This window comes from Salmo salar, chromosome ssa25 (assembly GCF_905237065.1).
Source record: "Salmo salar chromosome ssa25, Ssal_v3.1, whole genome shotgun sequence".
In the NCBI taxonomy this organism is placed as follows: domain Eukaryota; kingdom Metazoa; phylum Chordata; class Actinopteri; order Salmoniformes; family Salmonidae; genus Salmo; species Salmo salar.
In genome coordinates, this window is record NC_059466.1 from 35,903,136 (window position 1) to 35,930,210 (window position 27,075).

General features: G+C 41.7%; 1 protein-coding gene across 2 annotated transcripts; it reads right to left on the bottom strand.

Moving 5' to 3' along the window:
• Window positions 1-831: 831 nt before the first annotated feature.
• ankrd10b (ankyrin repeat domain 10b) lies at window positions 832-27,011 on the bottom strand. 2 transcript variants are annotated; one of them, XM_014174200.2, is made up of 6 exons: window positions 26,621-27,011; window positions 23,927-24,079; window positions 21,922-22,013; window positions 5,740-6,008; window positions 4,984-5,106; window positions 832-1,664 (listed from the first exon to the last, which is right to left on the bottom strand). In XM_014174200.2, exons 1-6 carry the CDS (start codon window positions 26,816-26,818, stop codon window positions 1,393-1,395), a joined length of 1,107 nt encoding a protein of 368 aa, XP_014029675.1. In that variant the 5' UTR covers window positions 26,819-27,011; the 3' UTR covers window positions 832-1,392. The 2 variants fall into 2 exon arrangements, with proteins under 2 accessions (XP_014029675.1, XP_014029676.1); XM_014174201.2 differs by lacking the exon at window positions 832-1,664 and having other exon boundaries at window positions 3,277-5,106; window positions 26,621-27,008.
• Window positions 27,012-27,075: the final 64 nt, after the last annotated feature.

Here is a 27,075-nt window from a genome sequence, read left to right on the forward strand (position 1 = left end):
ACATTAAGCATCTCCAATCCAAAGTTAAATCTAGAATTGGCTTCCTATTTCGCAATAAAGCATCCTTCACTCATGCTGCCAAACATACCCTCGTAAAATGGACTATCCTACCGATCCTTGACTTTGTCAATTACAAAATAGCCTCCAACACTCTACTCAGCAAATTGGATGCAGTCTATCACAGTGCCATCCATTTTGTCACCAAAGCCCTATATACTACCCACCACTGCGACCTGTATGCTCTCGTTGGCTGGTCCTAGCTACATATTCGTCGCCAAACCCACTGGCTCCAGGTCATCTATAAGTCCTTGCTAGGTAAAGCTCCGCCTTATCTCAGCTCACTGGTCACCATAGCAACACCCACCCGTAGCACACGCTCCAGCAGATCCCGTGTGGCTCGCTTGGTAGAGCATGGCACTTGCAATGCCAGGGTTGTGGGTTCGATTCCCATGGGGGACCAGTATGAAAAATGTATGCACTCACTACTGTAAGTCGCTCTGGATAAGAGCGTCTGCTAAATGACTAAAATGTAAATGTAAATTTCACTGGTCATGTCATATGCAATCCAACAGAGGGTCCAGAGCACCCAGGGTCACTTCAGTCTGTACAAAAAGTACATTGAAATTCCAATCCCATGTGTACAATTTGGAAGTTAAATTTCAGTTTACTTGTTGAATAAACAGATCTTCAAATATTCAATCTTTATACGAGGCATAGAGGATAGTAGTTCAATATCCTATCTGTATTTCAATATCATAGCATACTGTATTGTTCCCCATCCATTAGTGCATAGTTACATCTTCTGACAATTAAAGAATAATCACATCTCAATGTGCTTTTAGGTCATTTAATTTTCATCAGGATACAGATGAACGAGGATGACAAAACAAAACCTGCATCATAGTTAAGACATTCTTTAAACAAACAAGGGTTTCAAAGGTTGAGGCATCATTTCATTACTCAGAAAAACCCATCTCATTTGAGACATCTGACATAACACTTTCATTTACATTCAGGCTAGTTTTGACCCAAGGATAACTGAACAAAAAGAGTTTAAAAAACATTTGTATAAGTTGAAAATAAAGAGAATGCCGTATATGCCTTTACTATAGCTTTTTCTTTAGCCACTCAAAAACGACTTTTCACATCACAAAAATGTATCACGAAACAAGTAACTGTTTTACAGAACATTTCATATCCATAAATTGGAAAGTAAACACTCCCTTTTAGGAGAGATGGCCCTTCCCTTTACATAAATAAACAACACAATGACCATATAAAGAAGCAGCCACTCAACTCACTTCATGGTTTTAAGGCGTATGAATGCTTGCTTATATCAAGCGTAAATGACAGGCAAACCGAGGGATGGCCTGACAACGGGATCCTTCCACCTTAGGAGCCGTGGTAGAGGAGCATGGTGCTGAACAGGGCATGGTTATACTGCTGATGGTTGTACTGCTGCTCTGCCTTCACCGATGTCTGGTGTTCCACCTGGCTGCCCGCGTTACCAGTGGCAACCATGTGCTCTGCTGCATCCCTGTAGACGTGGTGGGGGACGATGTCGGCAGGTGCGATGGTAGAGTCACACCCATTCAGGTGTGTTGGGGGGCAGTGCCTGTTTAAGGGGGTCCCCTCACACCCTAACCCTGCTTCTAGAGGGTCACCTGCCATTGGAAATGAGACACCTGGTCAAAATAATTTCAAATACTGTGTTTGCCAGTACGGGGCCACAACTTCATACTCAAAGAGATAAGCAAATATATACAAATTGATTTTGTTTTGCACAACTATTCCCCATAGAGATGAACATTTCAGAAACTGTAAACCTGTGACTCAATCTATGCAGGAATTCAAATCGATGTTGCCAAATGGGTTCCAGAAAATTTTACATAATCTCGGTATCTTTCACACTTGTACTTGATTGCACTGGGTCACATCCTGATTCACTGTACTCTTCCTGGTTATATTGACACACCAATCACTGCTCCTCCTTGGCACACTACCCTAGTTTCTCCCCCTTCCCCACTCCCATTGGTTCAGGCAAGATAAGACGATCAAAGTCCCTTATAAACGTCAACAGACAACAACGTCATAAAACACCACACTTAAGATGGTTTCTATGAGACATTATCATATAGTCCTAGAAACAAGATTTTAACTTGCTGTAATGGGGCATAATCCTAACAGGCTGACTACACCGCTCGCGTTGCGTGCGCGAGCATTGCAAAATAAATTTAGAAATCTATATTATTCAATTATTGCGCCAACGAGCGTCTGCATTGCCAAGGGCTAAAATAGAAGTCAGTTCTATTTCTGACACAGATCGCACTGCAAGTCCTGCCTCTCCCATCTTCTCATTGGTTTATAGAAGCAGGTACCCACGCGCCATCTCATCATTGTTATACCCACGTGGGTGACTGAAAGACGAACGAGGTCGGTGGCGGTAATGGGTTACCGAGGTAAAACCAGTAACCCAACTGTGCATAAATGTATTTTGTCCCCCCACACCAAACGCGATCACGACACGCAGGTTAAAATATCAAAACAAACTCTGAACCAATTACATTAATTTGGGGACAGTTCTAAAAGCATTAAACATTTATGGCAATTTAGCTAGCACTTGCTAGCTAATCTGTCCTATTTAGCTAGCTTGCTGTTGCTAGCTAATTTGTCCTGGAATATAAACATTGTGCATTTCAAGTAAAATAACTCAAGGTCCTCTACTCCGACAATTAATCCACACAAACAGTCAACCGAATCGTTTCTAGGCATCTCTCCTCCTAGGCTTTTTCTTCTCTTGACTTTATATTGCGATTGGCAACTTTCATAAATTAGGTGCATTACCGCTACTGACCTCGTTCGTCTTTCAGTCACCCACGTGTGTATAACCAATGAAGAGATGGCACGTGGGTACCTGCTTCTATAAACCAATGAGATGGGAGAGGCAGGACTTGCAGCGCAATTTGCATCACAAATAGAACTGACTTCTATTTTAGCCCTTGGCAACGCAGACGCTTGTTGGCGCGCGCGAGCAGTGGGTGCAATAATTGAATAATATAGATTTCTACATTTATTTTGCAACGCACTGTGTAGTCAGCCTGTTAGAAACAAACAGCACAACTGAGGGCCTGCCCAGACATGTCAATATCACTAGAGGGTGCCAAACCTCCCAATCATTCAGGGCACTTCAATTGAAAGATTAAATAGATTTCTCTGTGTTCAGACCAATGTTGAGATTCTTTCTCATGTACACAAAAAAAAAACAAAGCCACCATGTTATTCAAAGGAATGAACATTTAATGAGTTTAAAAGTATACAAAACTACTCAGCACTGAGCATCAGAAGCTCTAATAAATGCAATCTACTCGTTAACATTTGTGATTCTGTACAGACTGAATAGTAGTGCAGGGCAGATTCCTTGACAGAACAATTGTCCTTCATGTATGAAGCAGATGGATGGGAGGAGGGATTTTAAGTTTGAACAATATATTTACGAAGGTTCCTTTCTTTTTTTCTCAAAAAACGATTTCCAGCCTTAGGAAAGAGTAGCTTCCCCTTGTTTCGTGAAAATGGTAGCACTACTAATCACTCATCATATCAACATTTAACTTTTGTCATTAGTGAAGTCAGCAAAGCAATAGTACATTATAATACAACAAAACAAGCCAACACTTAGAAAAACAGTCAATATAAACTTACACCATTTTCAACACCACACACACAATAGGTACTAGACTATACAGAAAAGCGTACAAAGTCCTCTCCTAGAAAAGCAGAAAGAAGGGGCACTAGAAGTGTCTAACAGAACCAAAGTCTACAGTCTGCTAGCTAACAGGACAGTGTCAGTTCAAATAGCACCTTGGAAATACCTAAAAGCTCACATAATATAGAAAAGCTGCATAGCGAAGGTTTATGTACTTTATATATTTATGTAAAGATATGCTTTGGCATAAGAGTTCTTGTATAAAAAAAACTAAATAGCTTTATAGCTACAAGACGAGTTAATAAAAAAAATTCTCAGAGGGGGAAATGTAACTAATAAAACAAAATATGCTTCATCTTATTACACTGAGGGCAGGAACATTCTCTAGTGGCCTCTTCATTCTGACATGAGATGGACAAATTCTGTCTTTTGCCCCTTATTGGGCGGAGTGGCGTCACAATGGCACCACTAAATACAGTACTCAGTAAACACATCACTGTCTAACTCATCATCATAAAAAGGGCAGAATTCTGTCATTGCATATTCATGATGCAGAGGGAAACGTCAGTGCAGCCTCAGTGACTTGAACTCTAACCTTCTCCATAAACGGAGGCTTGTTTCAGTACATTGTCCACAAGGTGTGGGCATTTCTACATTAAAGAACTGTAATTATCATTTGACAACGTTATTACAGTTAACATTGTGCAATGTAGGGGAGGTGGAAGGATAATTGTGCAAAACAGAATTCACTCATCCTAAAGGGGCTTTGCCAAAAACACAAGAGATTTTTTAACAAGAATTTTGTGAATCATTCAAAGCTACCGGTAAAACAAAACAAACTCATGTTTCTCTAGCGATTATGGTAGCAAGGCAATGTTTTTCATAACATGTATGTACAATGTGTACAATACAAGTTATTTACACCCATATTTTTTAGAACTGCAAAAGTTTAACATTACCATGCCAAAAACCCAACAATACCATGCCAAAAACACCATGCCAAATAAGTAATGCCATCTGTTGGAAAACATGGCCAGGGGGCCTGGTGGACATTCTACCAAGATATAACCACTAGGAGGGTCAACACTCTTACTCAACACACTAAGGCCTCTACAGGTAGGCGTAGGAGTTAGTGCAGCGACAGGGGATCTGCATGGAGGCCACAGTGAAGATCTCTTGCTCCTTAGCGGCTGGGGTAGACACCTCCACTCCCCCCTGGCCCACCAGGCCTGGCACCGGCGCAGACCCATTCATCCCAAACGCAAAGGGTCCTGGCCCACCTGAGCTCACTGCCGGCGGCGCTGCTGACTCCATACTCTCCTGGTGCATGCTCTCCATCAGTACCTCTCCGACACCGCAGACCAACCCATTTCCGTTCAGCATCCCCAGCGGCAGGCACAGACCTGGTGAGAGCAGTGGATGAGCGTGTTGAACTACCATAAAGAACAGGACTAGATGAGAACACAACATACAGGGCAGAATACCCTACAGTCCCAAAGAGGCCATTCCATCATGCACAGCTGCCTGGGCATAAGGGGAGACTACTATTTAGCATGCTAGAATAATCAACCTTACTAAGTGAGTCCAAAGTCCAATTGTAGGTTTCATTCAGTAATAATCATCCACTGCCCCATTACCTGATACCCTGCAGCGTCAATCAACTTCCTGGCAACCGCTCACAATTCTACTCCAGAGTTTGCAGAAGTCCAATAAAACAAGCCATGCATTTACACATGTCAACATCAGAGCCCTGGCAAGCAGCCACTGGTAAGTCCCCTCCCATCCCCTTCTTCATACTGCTCATTGTAACGCTGCACAACTAAGGGAACAATAATGTATTCAACCAGATTCACAATAGGCCAGCACTCAAAGGTTAATCCTGGTTTTACAACAGGATTTTATGAGGTTTTGACACTTGATGCTTTATCACGTATAATTATGGAAAGTCATGAAAAACATTTATAACCTCCTCCCAGGTTTGATTAGGTTATTTTTTATAAAGTATAAAAAAATGCTAACAAATGCAAAAACCTAACCTTCAGTTCTGGCCTTCTTGATTTGATTGTCTTCCATGTTATCAAACGACCTCTTTCTATTTGGTGCCCCGTTAAGGAGGCTCCGCCCTTGAATGAGAGGGTGGGAGTGGCCTCCGTTCTGGATGGCACCGTTCAGACCAAAGCCATTAAGCTGGGTCAGGTTCTGGTACCGCTGCAGGTTCTGGGCATTGGATAGTATCTCGGCACACTCGCGAAACCCCTGGGCATGGGCCAGGTCAGCAGCGGACAGCCCACTAGCGTTCCTCATACTGTGCAATAAGAGAAGAGAGTGTTAGAGAAACCCACACCCTGCCATAGCCAGGGATCACACACACACACACACACATCTCACATACACAAACACACAGGTCCCTGACTGCCTCTGCTAGCCTATCATCACCATCATCATCTCTTTGAGGGAGAGATGACGACTGATCCTATTAGATCATTTTCCCCCCTTTATTTATTATAATTTAAGGTTTTGGAAATAAAATTAATTTTTAAATGACACGTAAATATGTCCACTGCAAGAGAACATGATAAACAACTGTTATACATACATTTGAATAATGCGTGAATCTCAAAACCCAAATCATTTCCACATCCCAGAAATAGATTGTTCAAAATGTCAAAATATTCCTTAGGTTGATTCCTGGTATCAAACGTCTGAAAGATTGAGCAGAAGAAATGTACGTCCTTGGAGATCATGGACTAGTTCAGTTCAAAGCCATCACAAAGAGGAATTTTTCGGTTTTGGATTGGTGACATCTCAAATTGGCACAAATTTCCAAAGGAAGACATTTCCTTCACATTAAAAGTTATGCAAGGTGGTGTCAATTCTTGACGTTCAGGTACAGCGATGTTGAGCAGGTTTAAAATCATGGTCAAGTCTATTTTCTGTGAAAATGTATGTATGAGAGAATTTAAGAAAAGTGCCTTTGAAACTTTAGGTCTAAAAAAGCTGAATAATGACAATCTTGACAAAGTGAGTAGAAGAGACTGGCAACAGGATCAATGTTCTCTTTCTAAATATGGTCCAACTGCAGGCCACAGGACAGGCTTTCAGAGGTCCTCCAACTCCTCATCGGTTAGGCACATATCAGGGGAAGCGGCCTTTTTCACTACATCCATGATGTCCATGTTTTGATGACAAAGAAAAAAAAAAGAAAAATAAAGGGAAAAGACAGGGAAAGGAAAAGCGAAAGAAGAAGCGAACAGAATGGCAGAGTAATCTTCAAGGAACAAGAATGACCAAAGATGTCTTCGTTCTTCCAGGATAGGAAAGTGAAAAAGACTGAGTTGGAGCTCAGTGCCACTCACTGTTTAAGAAGATTAAAAAATTACATGAAAACAGACATGTCATGGTGTCAAAGTGGCTGGCATCCAATCAGAAGGGCCCAATAAGGTTAAGAAAACACCATACCATCCACGTTGGTATCGCAACAGACAACATCAATACCAATGGGTGATTTGGTCTCAGATTCAGGCGTGTGCATAACAGTCTGTTTAGTCATTTTCTGTTGCCGCTATAAACCTGTAATAAACCTACAGTAGGACTTTATGAATGAGCAAACAGCAATGCAGTGAGCATGATTTCCATAATGCTTCTAGATATGCTATCAATAAGACAAGGATGTCACTGGGTGGGTAACACTTCAGCTTATTAGCGTCACTCTTGCATCAGTGTTTGGGCGGCTCTCGGCTTGGATTTTTAAATCATTGGGTAAAAAATGTGAAAGGGATAAGTGAGTGTCAAAGCAAATGAGTCTAAAATATAGTACTACTCTAACCTGGGTACGAAGCCAAATATAAAGCTATCAAATAGGGCCAGACCAAAAAGACCTGCTTCTAAGTAGGTCATAAACAAGTAAAGAATTTCCAGGTCACTGTTCCTGTCCTGGCACGCGTTGTAGCAGACCAAAAACATTCCCTTGTAAGGATAGAGGTCTGCGCTGCCATGGAACCGGTTCAATTCATTTCCTGGAAGTGTCTAGAAAAATACTCTAAGCAAACGGAGGCCATCAGCTTGACTGTCTGGAAGCCAATTGCCCAAAATTTCTGCTGGCTGGCGGGAGAACAGTTCCACACTTGTCTCTGAGGCTAAACACCATTGGATTCTGCGGCAAAATGATTGTGCAAGACGAACAACCAGGTCTTTGTGAGGGGAAGAGGGTTGAGGCAGGCCTGTGTGTCAAGGAATGAACTTCTATTTGGAAATGAGAAAATGGGAACACTTGACCTTCTGTGGGCAGTGTGTGCCTCTCTTAGATTCCAATGATGCACTAAGAACAAATGAAATCTGAGAAACTACCCCATTGTTTTGTGTTGCTGTACGTGGTCGTAGGATCATCTTATGGATGTACTGTAGAAATATCAATTGTAAATATACATAAAGTGAAAGGTGCAGCAACCCAGTGACATCCAGAAAGTTATATACACACACACTTCAGTTTAGATACGGTTCACTCATTCATAAACTCACTGCTTTGTCTCTCTTACACTCCCTATTACTATCTTAATGTGCAGTCAAACAAAAATACAAACACAACGCACTGTAAATAACGTGCTTGAGATCACATTTCTCTGTTGAATAAAAAAATAAAAAAATCACATGATTAACTTGCATACATATTCCCCCCCTTCTGACCAAGTTTGAAAAAACAAAAATTAACGCTTCCAAGAGATTCTACCTTCAAGCAACAGCTTTGTTTATATAGAATGTTGTTGTGAGCATGTAGACTGACGGGTCTCACTAAGAGGAGTAACAATCATTCAGGGTGCCAGAGAATCTGAGACAACCAGTGTGGGGAACACGATGTGCACAAAGAACAAGACGCCAAAGTATTCTGTTCTGGCTTCTCTGAGAAATATCCTATTTTTGTATAGGTAATCAGGTAACATTTCAACCCAACTCTGCAAGTGAATATGTTGAAGGGAGAAACAGGATATAGTTTATGATCAACCAAACTAAATGATACTATGTAGGTTATATGCAGTGTGTACACACACAGAGACCCATCTTTCAGTCTATTTATATCTGAACTATGACCCAAATAATGAGGCGCTGATGAAAGAATTGTCTCTTATTAGGAAGGGAAAGGTCAGAGTTTAGAAATAATCCCACCAATAATCTCCCATTCTGTCCCACTTTGTTAAGGAGGAACAGTCTACAGCCTAACCCCTAACCTTCTGATCCAATCCCAGGCCTGGACCCACCCCCTGCTGTAACTAACAAAGACCAGATGTCATTAAAATATAGGGATTAAAATAAAAGGTAGAAACTCCACCTCCTTGAATTTGACTGATTTATTATGGATAAATTACACCGACTAAAGATCCTTTTAAGTTTTTTTTATAAAGAAAAATAGCGAAGAGTTAAACTGCGAAAAAGTGTTCTTGTTTACATCAATAGTATTTTTTTTTAGAGCACATGGGCTTTAAGAAATCATGGAAATAAGATTTCAATACAATAATTTCTAACCTTTATTTAACTAGGCAAGTCAGTTAAGAACAAATTCTTATTTACAATGACCAAACCCGGACAACGCTGGCCAAACCCGGACAACGCTGGACCAAGTGTGTCGCCCTATGGGACTCCCAATCACGGCCGGATGTGATACAGCCTGAATTCAAACCAGGGTGTCTGTAGTGACGCTTCTAGCACTGAGATGCAGTGCCTTAGACTGCTGCGCCACTCGGGAGCCATAATTTGACCATAATGTGTAATCAGATCCTGGAGTAACCGATAGGATAGCATACACCCAAAAGTACCAATGGCTGGGGTTAGACAGGTAGCCCAATACTGATATTTTTTCCCCACTAATTGGTATTTTGACCAGTCAGTTCAGATCTTTTCACATTAGATCTTTTTCAGATCTGTTGGTCAAAAGACCAGTTAGTAAAAAGAGAGATTACAATAGGGCTGCCTGTGGAAACATATCCAAAGTGACAGGTTGCTCCTCAGACTACCTTATGACGTTACATTAATGAGTGACATGTGATGCGTAACGCTTTACCCATACACTTTTACCTGTACTATCATAATGGCCAAGCTTTCATCACCCCACACAGATCCTGTCAGTTATTGAGTGAAGAAAATAATGGAGCACTCAACATGATGTTATGAACAGACTGTAGCCCCCACCAATCTTCATTGAATATAACAGGGAAAGGTCTGAAAATAAAGGAAACACTAGAGTAAATGCCGGTACAAAGTATATTGTACACTAAGCATGTGTGGTTCCAGAGTTAAATAAGTAATTAACGTCCCATCATGTTTAGGGTCATGTATAAAAAGGCTGGGTAGGCCCCCATAGGATGACAATGTCCCCATCCACAGGGCACGAGTGGTCACAATGGTTTGATGAGCATGAAAACCATATGTCATGGCTGTCTCAGTCAACCCAATTGAACAGATTCTGGAGCGACGCCTGAGACAGCGTTTTCCTCCACCAACAAAACACCAAATGATGGAATTTCTCGTGGAAGAATGGTGTCACATCCCTCCAATAGAGTTCCAGACACTTGTATAATCTATGCCAAGGTGCATTGAAGCTGTTCTGGCTCGTGGTGGCCCAACGCCCTATTACGACACTTTATGTTGGCGTTTCCTTTATTTTTACCTGTATATGAAGTATATTAAAACATTTTCAGATAAACCACACGTTTACATAGTTTTTTCCCCTCAAATTTGATTACATTACATTCTGCATAATATGTAGAATAAATGTGACTGAAACACATGAAAGTAGTCAGAAAAAGAAGCCAACTACCAACATTTCTGGGAAACATTCTGTGATGCTCCTTTGTACACAAAGTGGTCCCCATTGCAAGGATGTCACCGTTTATCCTTTAACTACTCAGCCAACTGACATTTACTCCTGAGGTGCTGACCTGTTGCACCCTCTACAACCACTGTCATTGTTATTATTTGACCCTGCTGGTCATCTATGAACATTTGAACATCTTGGCCATGTACTTTTATAATCTCTACCTGGCACAGCCAGAAGAGGACTGGCCACCCCTCAGAGCCTGGTTCCTCTCTAGGTTTATTCCTAGGTTCCTGCCGTTCTAGGGAGTTTTTCCTAGCCACCGTGCGTCTACATCTGCATTGCTTGCTGTTTGGGGTTTTAGGCTGGGTTATTGTATAGCACTAACATCGGTTGATGTAAAAAGGGCTTTATAAATACATTTGATTGATTATCATTATGATGCCATGACAACGACAAAGGAGTTGGCTATAGCAGAAACAGACTGGCATCCAGTCTGAAAAACCCTCAGTGAGACTTTAATTGAAGTGTTGATGATAAATGTCCATTCACCAAAGGCAATTGAGGCATTGTGACCACCCCTTAAGTAAACTGTCACTACAACTTCATTAATGAACCCTCAAACTGAATATCAGCTACATACATGACCTCCAGCTACTGAAATACAACTGCTGAGACAGAGGGAAAATATATTTCACTGCCAATTTGACTTTAATGTTTCAATTAATTATTGCACTTGAATGAGTTGGTAGACGACATTAGAATCTCAGCATTATTAGATGTATTCATCAATTGGCATGTCAGTAATGGCCTTTGACTCAAACCCAGTAATGGACATCTAATCTAAACCCTCAACTTTGGATCCTCAGCTGGAGTTCTGTTGTTTCATTCTTAATTATGGAGATGGAGTAGGTTTTTCTTCTTCTTCTTGTCCCTCTCCAACTCTTATCAAAATCTCCAAGCGTCTCCATAGTAACCCTTCTATTTTGGCAACACTGTGCTCAGAATGCTGTTAAAGCTTGATAATAATGGTGTATTTCCCTTCACAGGATCCAAGCCCCACTGTAGTCTCTATTTTCTGTTACTCTTTCTGCATGTGTTGTCTTGTCTTTAAATAGGTCAATAAGCAATAGGAAATACCCCAGTCTCCTGTGAATTATATTTGGAGACAGGTCCCAAAAACATTGTTCCAGCACAATAAAAGGCATGTTTTGATTTGTATGCAGTTAGCCTATGTTCCTTTTCATGTACTGATTAAATACAACATGGCAAGATTGTTTTAGAAGTTTTGACTCAAACATCTACAGTAATCCATTAATAAACTATGGCTAGTAAGTCAAGAAGACAATGTATTTTGTGCATTTGAATCAGATCTCACGTCCCTGAATATTGTAAAGGTGCCTAGCGTTAAGACGGAATGTCCAATAAAAACACTTAGTTAAGTGGGTTTTTAATCCTGCAGTTTTCTTTTTGTTGCTTTTTTTCTGTCCCTGGTGTAACGCATCACATACCTCAGCAGGGGAGCCTATCGAATGACATGTCAGAGTCGGCATGGACAACGACAGGCTAATTGCTGTCTTGCTCAGGGAAAATCCTTTAGATAAGGGAGGCCTTGCATTTCCCCTCTTCCATCTCCAAACCTCTCACCACATCCCAGCACCTCTGCTCCCATTTGGTTCCTCTAGTGCAGCGGTTCCCAACCTTTTCTCTTACAGGGATGACTAAATCACCATCAAAAGCTTGAGTTTAATCATTTTTTCAACATAACATTTAGTGAATTTTAGCAATCAATGTAACAAATTAAAAGGCCTATTATTAATTTGCATTGTGAAAAGTAATGTAAAATTGCTTATAATACCACTAATACCCCCAACTGTTATAAATATGGAAGATATTTATTTTATTGCACAAAACCTGCTGTACACTGCTGCAGACCGCAGGTTGGAAACCAGTGCTCTAGTGACAAAGTAATCAATCCACTTAGATGTTTTGCTTTGCTGAAAAGTTTGATGAATCTATGGTTCAGGTCAGGTAGAGAGGGGGAAATTAAGGCCATCCTTATTTTAACCTCAACACACCCCATAATGATATCTACAATAATAAACAAAATCATAATGTCCTGTCAGTGAGACCCGTCATCTGTGTGTGAAATGCTGAAGAATGATACAGTACCTTGAAGAATCAGCCTGTTGGATTTGAAATGATCATGACCATGTCCGAATCTGAACAGTAAGTAAGGAAGCGTTAATTTCTCTTTTTAAATGCCTGGTATGCTTTGCTTTTGAGTTCTGAGCACACAGCCACTGTCTTCTGTTGCTAGCCTATCACCTTCAAGAGAGATCCTAAAATCATGCTGACCTGTGACTGATTAAAGCTCACTACTCATAAATGGGTCCTACGGTTAGTTTACAAACAGAAACAAACAAATAAATACAGGAACAGGTAATATTAAGCAAAGCATGCAGGTCTAAACATGTCTAAAGAAATTTACTTTTAAAAATATTCATAAATGTCCTAGCATTAAAACCAATCACCGCAAGAAATACCTCAACAGTTTGCCAGTGTGTAGATAGGAAGCGATAGTGAGAACACTCAATGCCACAACAGTACGGCTATCCCAGGGAACGGGGCAGACTCTGCAGTGTCTATTCTCCCCCTTTTCTAGGATTACTTGAAAAAATCAAGTCATTTCGAATTCAATGGCTGCAAAACATTGAGACGTGGAGGTTTCTGAGTCTTATTTGTTAACAGTACAAAAGAAGAAGAGATCATAAGATTTTTCTGGAGTATTTCTTTCTTAATGCCACTTTCATAAGGGAAAAGGTGACAGAAGATCAGATAATTAAAACAGATCTTATGGTATCATAGGGTTAATACTGAAGGTGACATTCAAAAACAGAACAGTTTCTCTTCTACGCAGCAGAAATAGTATAGGCCCTATAAAAGGTATAATATGACAGTTAAGAACCATTATGACAGAATTGTTAGCATTATACAGTTAAATAGTTCAGGCACTGTTTGACCCTAGAGACTGTGCTACTCTGAACTATTCACTACCCTACCCGGGAGGATTTATCAACTACCTATGCTGAGCTTTCCCCCTAGAGGAGCTCATTGTAAAATCCTGAATGTGCTTGAGGCTCATGACAAGAAATCCAAAAGGAGAACGCAAAAGTGAAATAAAATATTGTGTTAAACATCAAAACGATCTATGCATGTTTTTAGGTATTCGAGGTTGACTGAATGTTTGTCAAAATTGAAATGGATGACTATTTGAGTGAAACTAACTAATATAAATTTATATTTTAAGCATATATTTATACATTTTAATGAACTAGAATGTTTGACCTGAAATTCCCTGAACAGAATGCTGCCGCCACTTGCTGCTCTTCTGCATGTATTGACGAAGATCTCAGATCGATGATACCAAGAGATTAGGTCAATTGCCAAATGTCATCTGGAAAAAGGGCAGTAGTGTGTTAACGGGGAAATAAAAGGCCTGAATCAAAAACGATAGAATACAACCAAGTCTGCAGGCTGAGATGTTTGCGCCGGATTATTCAAGATGATCAGGGCACAAGAAAAGCACGTGTCCAGAATAACAAGCTACGGTTTTAATGTACTGCCACTATCGAACCCCCCCCCCAAAAAATAGGTCATAGTCTTGCTATGTTGAACTTGAGTCTTGAGATGCAGAAAACACTATGCTAGATGGTTGAGCTACTCTTCATTATGATAATCATGTTTCAGGCTCGTTGAGATGGTTCGGGGACAAACAAGGACACATTCCATGGCTTCAGAAAATGTCCATGGTCTGCATATTTGGGTCTATCTTAAAGAGAAGTCATTCTAGCTGCTCTTCATGTTGTGGTTTGAGAAGCTGAATAGGCTTGGCCTCTGAAGTAAATAGTGTAGCACAATGCAGCGGTATTGGTCAGTTAAATGGTAAGTCAGACTGGAAACAGAGGGGGAGCAGACAAGAGCTCAAATCAGATGGAAGCGAGAAATCTCCCTCATTTTTTCTGGTTCGTAGACCAGACCTAGCTGCTATCACATTGGTGTCTATGGGAGAACCACCCGTTAAGTAGACCAGAAATGTGAGAGAGAGAAAAAAATTCTATGGTAAACTGCCTGAGTTGGACATTTAATTTATTCACCATCTTCGCTCAAAATGGCCAAGGAGAAGGTCAATCTAAGGTCAGGTGAAAGTCACAGCAAAGATCAGGAGGGGTTCCTCTTGAGGGGCGAGAAGCAGGAAGGGGAAAGAGTACTGGAGTAAAGTGGCAAAGCAGAAAAAGCACAGCGCAACAGCAGCCATGACAGCGACTTCTGTGATTGGTCAAGGTTCAAATGTCCTCTTCAGAAGTGAGAGCTCTGTTCATGAGACGCAGAGAGAAGTATGGTACAATAAATATCTATTAACAATTTGTGTAGCAGCAGCAACAATGTAGCTATATCCCCAAATGGGGGACAAGTTTGACCAAGGAATATCAGATCAAATCCCTATTTGATTAAGAACAAAAAGGAAGTTATAGTATTAGTTCACCCATATTAGTTCTAATTATTTTGAAATACATTTCAAGATTGAGATGTTTTTGGCTCAACGACTGAATGCGTCACAGTGAAGGGAAAAGGGATGGACCGTTTAGGTAGACAGGAACATTTAAAAAAAAATCTCAGAATTGAATCCTCCTGGTGGAACTGTGCCATGCAACACATTAATGACAGAGGGCGTTGCTAATGGTGGCGCTTGGCATGGACGCCTTCCATCAATACAGCATCAAAACAAGGGAGTGTGCAATCATCTGATAGTTACACCAGATAACAGCTTAGACAAAGTATTTTGAGAGTAACAACTTTAAAATGGTTGGGTGCATTTGAAAGTTCAAAATGTAATGTACTATTCAATATCATGATAAACGTACAGTTGGCAACAGTAAGAAAATGCAATATTTATGCATATGATTCATACTGTAGGCTGTTCAATTGTATTTGCCGCCGGTCAAAATAAGTCTGTTTACATGCGGCTTAATCTTACAAAAATAAAACAAATTTCCTTTGTCAGCAGTTAATTTAAATTTAAAAAAGCTCCCCTCAAACAAACATTCATCTGGCTGGTGTAGACATAACTTCCAGAATTCAAAGGAAGCAGTCGTGTAAACCTGGCACCAGTCTGTGTGGGAACGTCTGCGTGCAACTGAGAGCTACGTTTACAGTAGAATTAGAGCTGGTGGGTGAACGGTAGGCCCAATAACACAGCCTAATGTTGTTTGTAGAGGTTATTTAAAGCTGAATGCATTTATGTAGCATTGCCATTTATAATAAATGTAAGTTTTCAAAAGGGCTTTAGTAATGTTCTATTTCAAACTAATACGCACATTTTATTTAGCCTGCATGCTTCAATGGGTCAATAGCACTAAAAAGGATAAACATGACTATTAGACTAGCGCATCGACGCCGTCTCCTCTACGTGGACATTGCCACCCATCTGATCAAGTTCAAATGAAGTGTTCAGCATTCTCTGATGATTCACAACATAAGCGAGAGAGCTTGCATACATGGCCAAAAGTATGTGGACAAGTGCTCATCGAATATGGAGTTGGTCCCCCTTTGCTGCTATAACAGCCTCCACTCCTCTGGGAAGGCTTTCCACTAGATGTTGGAACATTGCTGCAGGTCTTGCTTCCATTCAGCCACAAGAGCATTAGTGAGGTCATGCACAGATGTTGGGCGATTAGGCCTGGCTTCCAATCGGCGTTCCAATTCATTCCAAAGGTGTTCGATGGGGTTGAGGTCAGGGCTCTGTGCAGGCCAGTCAAGTTCTTCCACACCGATCGACAAACCATTTCTGTATGGCCCTCGCTTCGTGCACGGAGGCATTGTCATGCTGAAACAAGAAATGGCCTTCCCAAAACTGTTGCCACAAAGTTGGAAGCACAGAATCGTCTACAATGTCATTGTATGCTGTAGCGTTAAGATTTCCCTTCACAGGCCTCCCGAGTGGCGCAACGGTCTAAGGCACTGCAGTGCAGTGCTTGACGCGTCACTACAGCCCCGGGTTCGATCCCAGGCTTTGTCAAAGCCGGATGTGACTGGGAGACCCATGAGCTCGCGCACAATTGGCCCAGCATCGTCCGGGTCAGGGAAGGGTTTGGCCAGCTGGGATTTCCTTGTCCCATCACGATCTAGTGACTCCTTGTGGCGGGCCAGGCACCTGCAAGCTGACTCGGTTGCCAGCTGGACGGTGTTTCCTCCTGCACATTGGTGTGGCTGGCTTCCGGGTTAAACTAGCAGTGTGTCAAGAAGCAGCGCGGCTTGGCAGGGTCGTGTTTCGGAGGACGCATGGCCCTCGACCTTCGCCTCCCCAGAGTCCGTAGGGAGTTGCAGCAATGGGACAAGACTAACTACCAATTGGCTATCACAAAATTGGGGAGAAACGGGGGTAAAAGTACAACAAAAAAGAAAAAAAATAATACTTCCCTTCAACACAACTAAGGGGCCTTGCCCAAACCATGAAGAACAGCCCCAGATCATTATTCCTCATCCAAACTTTACAGTTGGCACTATGCATTCAGGCAGGTAGCGTTCTCCTGGCAGCCGCCAAACCCAGATTCATCCGTCAGACTGTCAGATGGTGAAGCGCGATTCATCACTCCAGAGAACACGTTTCCACTGCTCCAGAGTAATGGTGGCGAGCTTTACACCATTCCAGCAGACGCTTGGCATTGCGCATGGTGATCTTAGGCTTGTAACCGTTATTGTGCCGACATTGCTTATAGAGGCAGTTTGGAACTCGTAGTGTTGCTGCAACCGAGCACAGATGATTTTTACATGCGCTTCAGCACTCGGCAGTCCTGTTCTGTGAGCTTGTGTGGCCTACCACTTCGCAGCTGAGCCGCTGTTGCTCCTAGATGTTTCCACTTCACAATAACAGCACTTACAGTTGACCGGGGCAGCTCTAGCAGGGCAGAAACTTGACGAACTGACTTGTTGAAAAGGTGGCATCCTATGATGGTGCCATGTTGAAAGTTACTGAGCTCCTCCATACAAGCCATTCTACTGCAAATGTTTGTCTATGGAGATTGCATGGCTGTGTACTCAATTTTATACACCTGTCAGCAACGGGTGTGGCTGAAATAGCCGAAACCAATAATTTGAAGGGGTGTCCACATATACTTTTGGCCATGTAGTGTATTTTTTGCTCTTAATAGCATCGATATGCTAGATTTACTTAAACTATAGCTACCTTTAACACAGGACGAAAACTAAAGGCTATAACCTGAGCCATACATGTAAATCAATGGTCAAATGGGTTTCCATTTCAGTTTTATCAGCTCCATCTCTGGGAACTGAGCAGATGTGGAAGTAACCACGGAGCACAGGAGAAAATGGGTCCATCCAAAACCTGCGGAGATTAGTATTTTTACACCCTTTATAGTTTCTCTTTCAGAAGCCAAAATAAAAGCTAGTTTCACGTTGATTAGCCTACATTTTACAATCAGTTTGCTATTGGTTAAACCCTTGGGCCCTTTGAAGCACCATAGGTCAATGGAAGCATGCAGGGGACAAAACTACTGCTTGGTAATAACGAGACGAGGCTAACATTAATATATATTTAAGGTTGTGATTCATTTTATTTTCACCTATAATTTCTTAGGTCACTTTCTAGACGGGCAATATTTTTGAATTTGAGAATGTATTGTAAACAAAAAAGAATCTAATGCCATGAGCCTCCTGTCTGGTTTGCTTTCTCTGTTACTATAGAATGCTGGGCCATCAGAAACAGAACATGAGCTACAGCTGTCAAAGAAAACATGGTGACATCAAACAGTAACTCAAACAGCTGTACAATAGCATTTCTAGGACCTTTAGGGAAAAACAGTCATAAACAACTTTCAAAATAGTTCAGTGGCTGGTAACCAAATGCACATTTCATCAGAAGAATGAACATAATGTAGATGTTACCCCCCCCCCCCCCAACACCAGTGATTTTAAATGAAATTGACATACCAAGTTTTATTTTAGTTTTCTACCTGGGTTAACTATTACTATAACAATATTGTCTACATTTGTTGGCATTCGGGTTTATGTGTCGTTCAAAGACAAGCAAAACTATAGGCTCATTTAAGTAATACAACGTTTGGTTAGGTCGCAACTCTCTACTTGATGAGAATTATAAGAATTGTCATAATGCCTGCCAGAAACTAAAATACACTTCACCTCAATGCAGTATGGCATAACTCACTGCATGTCAGCTTAAATAAGGAGCAGAGTAGCTTATGACCACCTGCAATAAGAGATGTTACATTTCACTAGTTCAGGGATGTAGGCCTCCAACTCAAACCCTAAAGCGCTGCAGTGTCCTGCTGGTTTCTGTTTCTCCCTGGCAATACATGTCGTTTAGTTTCTTCCTAATCAGAAAGGTTCTAGTAACAGTTATATCGTAAACCCAGGCAGTGTTAAAATAACACATGGCATATAAACTCACTGGTAGTTTCTGGTGTGTGTTCGGGTTATGAATGACGGACAGCTGAAAATGTATACCGGTTGTCCCACAGATGAGACGAAGAGGATTTAAAAAACAACTATTTCTGCCTCAAATTCCCTTGACAGAATTAAACTATGAATGTTTGTGTGCAATTTGTCCTCGATCCAGAAAAACATAAATCAAAAATAAAATTATATATAGCAACTCATTCAAAATCTGCTGTGAAATAATTAGATCCCTGTCAAACAGACCATCTCTGCTGGCTGCTGTCAACAATGCGTCTTGTCCATGCAAACAGATGTGTTCTTGTCAAGGTTTTAAAACTACTCTTGTAGTAGGATTCTAGTATTGCCGTCTACCTAAACACGATGGCACTTGGTCATACAATGAGGAACATCCTAAAACTGTTGGAAGAGCCATATTTGCAGGGCATGGTAGTAGCCTTTACTAAATACATGTACTAACTTTTCACTATCTGTGTGTGACTAGTATAAATAATATCAATCAATGCAGTTTGCCTCAGGCAGCGTCTAACCTACAGAATAATTGACAGCAGAACAAATGCAGGCCTATATTAAAAATCCATCCGTTTTAAAAGGACAAAAAAAAAAGTTCTCCCTATGAGAGACTGTCCATTTTACATCCGTCATCTGTGGGACAGCGCAGGTACAGTCTACCCTCCCCATGAGATTCATCTCTGTTGACGTTTGGTGAGGCACTTTCTGTTTCAGACAACAATCAACCCATTTACTTGTAAGGAGATAAAGTAGCTGGCACTGAGAACGTTTAGGAGCACATCCACAGTATGGGGAGCAGAGCCTCTCCTGTATCCATTCTAATCACCTCAAACACACCTTTTAAGTCTTGCAAGTGAGTATGTAATCTTCACTTCATACTGCAATTCCTCAGGTATATCAAATAGCACTCAATCAAAAGACAACAAACAGGACTGGCTGGTTGTATGTTTCTGAATGTGTCCATTTAGAAGTCAGAGTCTCTGGAAAACATACTGAGGGCGTGAGGGATTAACAACTGTTGGCGTCAACAATAACTTTCTTTTATGGTTCCTTCTAGAGTTACACAAACCTAAAATACTGCTGAACCACAAAAACAGCTGTCTAGGGTGAGGTGTGTAGTTCACATCAGGTAAACCACTCACCAGCTACCTGGAACCTTGGCCACCGGAGCTGACTGGCTGGTGTAGTTTCACTACAAATCTGCGTGTTTGCCAAATCACCAAACAAGCTTTTAGAAAATGGCAACAGCTTCCATCCTTGGTTCAGATCATGGCAGCCATTGCACGGCATATCATTTTCTTCTCCATTACAAGGCTGGGAATCTCTCCTATTTATTTAAAATTTGAACTTATCTACTGACATTTTGAAAAGGGCAAGAACAGAGGAGGGAATTTAAGATAATTCATACTAATTCAGTAGGTCTCTCTTTGCTCCCTGTCCATCTCTCTGTCTGTATGCATCGTGACAAGCCCTTTTGTAGTGATGGGAGACTATGGCTGGCTACCTACAGATAATATTAACTTCCTCTCAACTATGTCTTCATTTATTTCCAATGGTGAGAAAGGACTGGATAGGTGACAAGTTCATTATGCGGTGTTTCTGCCACATTGCCTAATTTTTAACCGTTCCAATCCTTTCACATCGTTTGGGTCAAAGAAAATAAGATGAGGAGTGAGGGCAGAAACTCATTAAGGGATGATGGGTTTTCAGTGTCATCTCCAAGCAAGTAAAAAGGATGTTTTGTTCAGATTTACCAGGAATCAGCCCTTTCCCCTCTCTGCGTTCATTCAAGGAGGAAATGTGCATTTGGTCAGCCGCTACAACTATAGAAATACACTTACCAAATCAACATGTGAACAAAGAAGACAAAGGCTCTCAATTATACAAATCATAATCTACAGTTTAAACATAACATCCAAATAACATTTTCAATATGGTAAAGCTCACGGGTCACATTTGCAGGAGAACTCCATCAAAACTTGTTTTCCTGTAAAGGCACAGCTCCATGTTCAGATAGTGCCTAGTGCTGAAGAGTGAGGTTCTCTCAGACCAGTTTAAAGAGTAGGGTCTCAAACACCTGACTAGGTCCTGGAAAGGGACTGGGTATGCATGCTTTTGTTTCAGCCCTGAGTGCACACACTCAGTGCACCTAATCATGCTCCAAACAGAATACCATGATTAGTTGAGTCAGGTATGACTACAGGTCTGGAGCAAAAGCTTGCACCACAAGTAACTCTCCAGGAATAGTTAGAATCCCTTGGTGTAGGTAGTGTTGTGACTTCAGATGGCCCAAACAGAGGCACAGCCAAGGAGAGTGGAGCAACATGATGGGATTCAGATTGAAGTTAACATGAATCTTTTATTGTTTCTTCATTTATCTGGAAATGTGTATCTCTCCAATGAAATGAATGGTTCTGCTGTCCTGTCTGGTTGCTACAGTAACAGGACTTACACTGAGGTGGACATCTCAGCAACAACTTTTCATAGCCGCAATTCCTGAGTAACTACTGACTAAGGACATAACTCATGAAATGACCTTCTAACAAAGTGTAAGTACAGGCAGCTATAGCGCTTACCATTGTTAAAGTTTTGAAAATAAAAAGTTAAACATGGTATATCTATGCATGCAGTTACTAGCTTGATACAGGGTAACTACAGGGGTTATTCCACTGGTTGTGTAGTAATTCTACTTCCTTATCAGTCTAGAGAACCCAAGACCCATACAACAACAACAACAACATAGACCAATTTCCACCGTTTGAACATGGAGCACAGTGTCAAGCGTACCAGAAAGTACAGGTTGTTTGAGTTGATGGAGTCCTCCTGTAAACGTTGTAGATATGGGAGATGTTGGATGTTACAGTGAGTGGAAGACCGAGCACACAGGGGGTGCAGTAGCTCGACTTACTCAGCTTTCGCCCCCTGAATCAGGAGAGCGTTGACACAGTCCAGACTGCCTGCACGGGCAGCCTTATGGATAGGAGTCTCACCAACATAGTCCTGAGAGAGAGACAGGAGATACACAGACAGAAATAAACATGTTACACCGTATTTACACAAACTGAATGAGTTGCTCACATTGGTTTCTAGTGCGGCAATAATACGCAGCCGGTTAGCCTCACTCCCCCTCTCCCACACCAGGATAGAGTGCTCCAGGGGCAGACCCTGAACTCTTCACCCCAGCTACACAGCGGGCCACAGGCTGAGAGAAAGAGAGGGGGAGGGAGGAAGGTGGTAGAGAGGGAGGGCGGTGGCAAGGTAGTAAGAGCATTTTTCAAAATAGATCCCTCCTTCAGAAGAGAGAAAGTGAGGGAGGTGCTGGAGGAGACAGATTTTTTCAAAACAAAATCCCTCCTCCATCCATAGCCATATTTGTCCACACCCAGGGAATGTAGGGTGGCTCTATTAAAACCACACAAGGGAGGGAGGGGTTAAAGGGCAAATGCAGCTGTTTTTATCTCAATATCAAATCATTTCTGGGGAAAAATGTAAAAGGAGCTTACTGTGATTTATTTAAACATAATAATACATTTTTAAAAAATGTATAATGGTCACAGAAACAAAAATAGCTTCTTAGCAAAGAGCAATTTTCAAGCAAGAAATTTTGCTAGGACTGTCCGGGGAGGAGTGTGGAAATAAAAAAAAAAACACAGGAATATCACCTTTTTGACTGCATTGGGCCTTTAAAAGAGGGTGATGTGTTTAATGCAGGGGAAACTGGATGGCTAATTTTTAAACGTGTTGGATCAGGGACATTTTAAATGTAGGCTGTATTAGAAAAAACAGGGATGTGTTGCAGCAAGCCAAGAGGAGATGCAGCTAAGTGTTGTGTAATCGTGACCTACTAATCTGATTTCTCTGAGCGGTGCAGTGAAGCATCAGAGATGGTCAGTGAAGTGTGTGTACACAAGACAGGAGCAGAAACAAAAGAGCATGACAGAAGAACACACACATTCTCACACGTTGACGTCAAGTCTAAATGCAAACCCTATTGGCTTTTCACATGTAGATAAGCGTACGTGCACACATGCACACCAACTAGTGGCCTGGGGCTCAGACAGGCTTTTCAGTCTTTAATCCAACAACATGAGGGCAGAAGCAGGCTGTCTGGGGCTCTTCAAACGCAGCGTTGAACGGGTATTAAGGATTCAATAACGACGATAACCTCAAAACAGAATCTCTTGCAAGTGCCTTGGTATTTTTCCTCTCAACCGCCACATTGAATTTATTTTTGTGTAAACAGGCACTAGTCCAGAGGGGTCAAGGGTCAGGTCGAGTGGCCCAAAGCCAGGATGATCCCTCTGATAGGATCAGTCTGAGCTCAGCCTCACTCTCTCACACACACACACACACACACACACACACACACACACACACACGTCATTTTCACTAGGTCTGCCCCCCTTTCCTCTACATACGGACATGCGTCAGGGTTTCCGTTAGGAAAATGTGGTGCCGGACATTTGACCAGCAACATTTTCATTTAACGGACCTATATGCATTGGTTTTTTTCTTGCGCTGTCTGACAGATTTTCCAGTCAAAGGCTCTGTATCTGTATGCTGTACATGTGTGATAAATAAGATACATAATAAATATACTGTGTACACACGCCAATTTAATTCCACTAAAGTATGCTAATTAACATATAGACCGATAACCAGGACCAGTCAAATGCATTTCAATCAACTGAAATCAACTAAAATCAATGAATAGGCTAAAAAACATTTTACAATGGGATTTCTTCTCCCGGACAATTGGCCACAAGCATTTTATTTAATGGCTTTTCTATTAAATAAAGATTGGACAAAAGCCGGCTATTACCTGTTAACGGAAACCCTGCTGTGTGTGTGCGCACATAGACGTGTGTGTTTTGGTAAGTGTGTGTGTGTGTGTCCATCCATGTGCACTGTACCTGTCTGTTGATGTCAGCACCAGCTTGCAGCAGCCACAGCAGGCACTCTGGGTGGCCCCCAAATGCAGCGATGTGAGTGGGCGTCTGAGCAAACCTCGTGGTCACCGAGTTGACCCCACAGCCCACCTGCACCAGACGCATCACACACTCCAACTGTGTGTGTGAGAGAGAAATTAATTGTATTACTAAATACCAATACAGTAATAGAAAACACTCTGCTGTGTCTGTCCTGCCTTGATGAGGTAATCCACAGTCCTTCAAGCAAAACATTATAGTGTAACAATAAATCAAAAGACAAAGGCCTACAGTATGACTACTTCCTGTAATCAAATCCCGCCCTAGGGTTATTTTTACAGCCAGTACAATCACACCCAGTTAACCACCACCAGAGTAATATAATAATGCATCAATTCTAACTAGCCTAGATGAGGTTTCCCAAATTCAGTCCTGGGACCCCCCTGGGTGCACGTTTTGTTTTTTCCCTAGCACTACACAGCAGATAAAAATCAACCAACGATCAAAGGCAAAGTTTAGATTGGGAAGTTAGCTGGTAAGTTAACTGGCTAGACTATCTAAAACATTTGAGCAGACATGGGCTTATTTAGGTACTGTCAGTGACTGACATAAGAGAAAGTGCTGATGCACACCCACATTTTGAAATTGCACCTTGTTTATTCTACTATTCTACCTATCAACAGTAAGTTTAGACCCCACTGAGTTTCTAAACACACACACACATATATATATACAGTACCAGTCAAAAGTTTGGACACAAGTACTCATTCAAGGGTTTCTATTTTCTACATTGTAGAATAATAGTGAGGACATCAAAACTATGAAATAACACATATGGAATCATGTAGTAACCAAAAAAGTGTTAAAATCGAAATATATTTTATATGTTAGATTCTTCAACAACAACTGCTCGGAGGAGACTGCGTGAAATCGGGCCTTCGTGGTCTAATGGCTGAAAAGAAACCACTACTAAAGGACACCAATAAGAAGAAGAGACTTGTTTGGGCCAAGAAACATGAGCAATGGACATTAGACTGGTGAAAATCTGTCCTTTGGTCTGCTATATCAGCATGGCTACCACAGCATTCTGCAGAGATACGCCATCCCATCTGGTTTGCGCTTAGTGGGACTATCATTTGTTTTTCAACAGGACAATGACCCAACACATCTCCAGGCTGTGTAAAGGCTATTTGACCAAGAAGGAGAGTGATGAGTGCTGCATCAGATGACCTGGCCTCCACAATCACCCGAACTCAACACAATTGAGATGGTTTGGGATGAGTTGGACCGCAGAGTGAAGGAAAAGCAGCCAACAAGGGCTCAGCATGTGTGGGATTTGAACTCCTTCAAGACTGTTGGAAAAGCATTCCAGGTGAAGCTGGTTGAGAGAATGCCAAGAATGTGCAAAGCTGTCATCAAGGCTACTTTGAAGAATCTCAAATATATTTAGAATTGTTTAACACTGTTGGTTACTACAAGATTCCATTATTTCATAGTTTTGATGTCTTCACTATTATTCCACAATGTAGATAGATCCACACACACACACACACACACACCTTTATTGGATCCGAGGGCATTCCAAAAGGGGGCCCACAGGCCGATGATTACGCATCCCTGCCCCATGCAAATACAATCTCAAGGCTGACCCTCAGATTGGCTTGAACAAACGTGTTTTCCTCCAGCAGTGCTGTAGCAGTGTCTGATGTAGCAGGACATTTAACACAGCGGTGTAACCTGGACGTTGGCCATGCTCAATATAGTGTCGGTGTGAGTTCCTCTTTTATGATCAACACAAGTAAGACAACTGCTTCTCACAAACACAAAATGCCTTGTGGTCAGTCATTAAGTGAGGCAGACCATGCCTGTGCTATTTTTAAAACCCAGCTGTTTCATCTAAACATCCCTAATTCCCATCAGGATACAGTAACTCAGGGTGAATCATGTTCACCCAGCAGCACAGAGGAGACAGAGTCAATGGCTGATTGGATTTTAGAACCTATGCCTGGGGCTGAGATAGGCACACATCACTAACCAGGCAGGGACATGGACAGGGGGTGCTGTTCTCTGTTTGTTTGACATAGACGTTACAATTGATACAGTGTCGCTATTGTTGTTGTACTTTACTCTGCTCTCTCAAAATGCATTAGTATTTAGTCAGTGATGAGGCTGATTTAAAACCATGCACACATCGTCCTTCAGTCGACTTGTTTACTATGTTTACGTAAACACTTCCGCATGGGAAGGATCCCCGCGTGTTTATAAACTGCCTTTTTGGCGCGTTGCAGGTTATTGGTTCCCACCGCAACCAATAAACAATCGAGCCCGCCACAGATATAACAAATATTTGCCGTCGACGGCTGAACGATATTCGTTGATTGCTTGATGGAGTCTAGTCAGTCAGGCCATTACACTTTCTTCTGAGCTGGAGGCACACGTCTGTTCATTTTCAACAGTCCCAATGTCAAATTTCACATTACATTAGCCTATATAGAGAAAGAGTAGCCTACAAAGTACATGTTTCAAACCATTTCCTGGCAACAATTAATCAAATTATGGTACGTTAGCTAGCTTCGTGAATGTGTATCATTCAGTGTCAGCCTGTCTACTGAAAGTGGCTGGAGGCCTTGCCTCTTTTCGCTATAATTTCATTGTAAACAAAATAATAAATCATTTTACCTTTCCGAAATGAGCAGCCCAATGTATGGGTGTCCAGCCGTAGAAAGAGTCCTCCACTGCTAGGTCCGCCGGGTTTGAGGTACACTGAAGAAGCGAGCACAACGCACCGATATCTCCATCCCTGCACGCCCGGTGGAGTGGGAAGCGAACGTTCAGAACCTCCTCGCTTGAGAATCCCGACTCGATGCCCACCGACATTATCAAACGAATATAAAACACTATTTTTGCGAGAAAATAACTAGAAACGCCGTCGTCTGTTTCCAAATGTAGTGATTGTGGTAATGTTTCTTTGGGTGCCTTTTCGTGAAGGCACACGCCAACCTGCCTGCTTGCTGCTGCTAACAATGAACACACAAATGGAGAGCGATGACGTTCCAACCAACGCACTCAGAAATGAATCTTCTTGAGGCGAGTTGCAAATTCAGGAATGGACCTTTGTTCGCACGACCCACCAC

Bases quoted from the DNA above. Each gene is read 5' to 3' on its own strand.
- ankrd10b (XM_014174200.2), bottom strand. From the start codon at position 26,818: ATGTCGGTGGGCATCGAGTCGGGATTCTCAAGCGAGGAGGTTCTGAAC. The intron at 24,080-26,620 runs GTAAAATGATTT...TCACACACACAG, and splicing joins GGGCTGCTCATTTCGGAAAG to TTGGAGTGTGTGATGCGTCT. The intron at 1,665-4,983 runs GTGGGCCAGGAC...TTCCAATGGCAG, and splicing joins GCCGCCGGCAGTGAGCTCAG to GTGACCCTCTAGAAGCAGGG.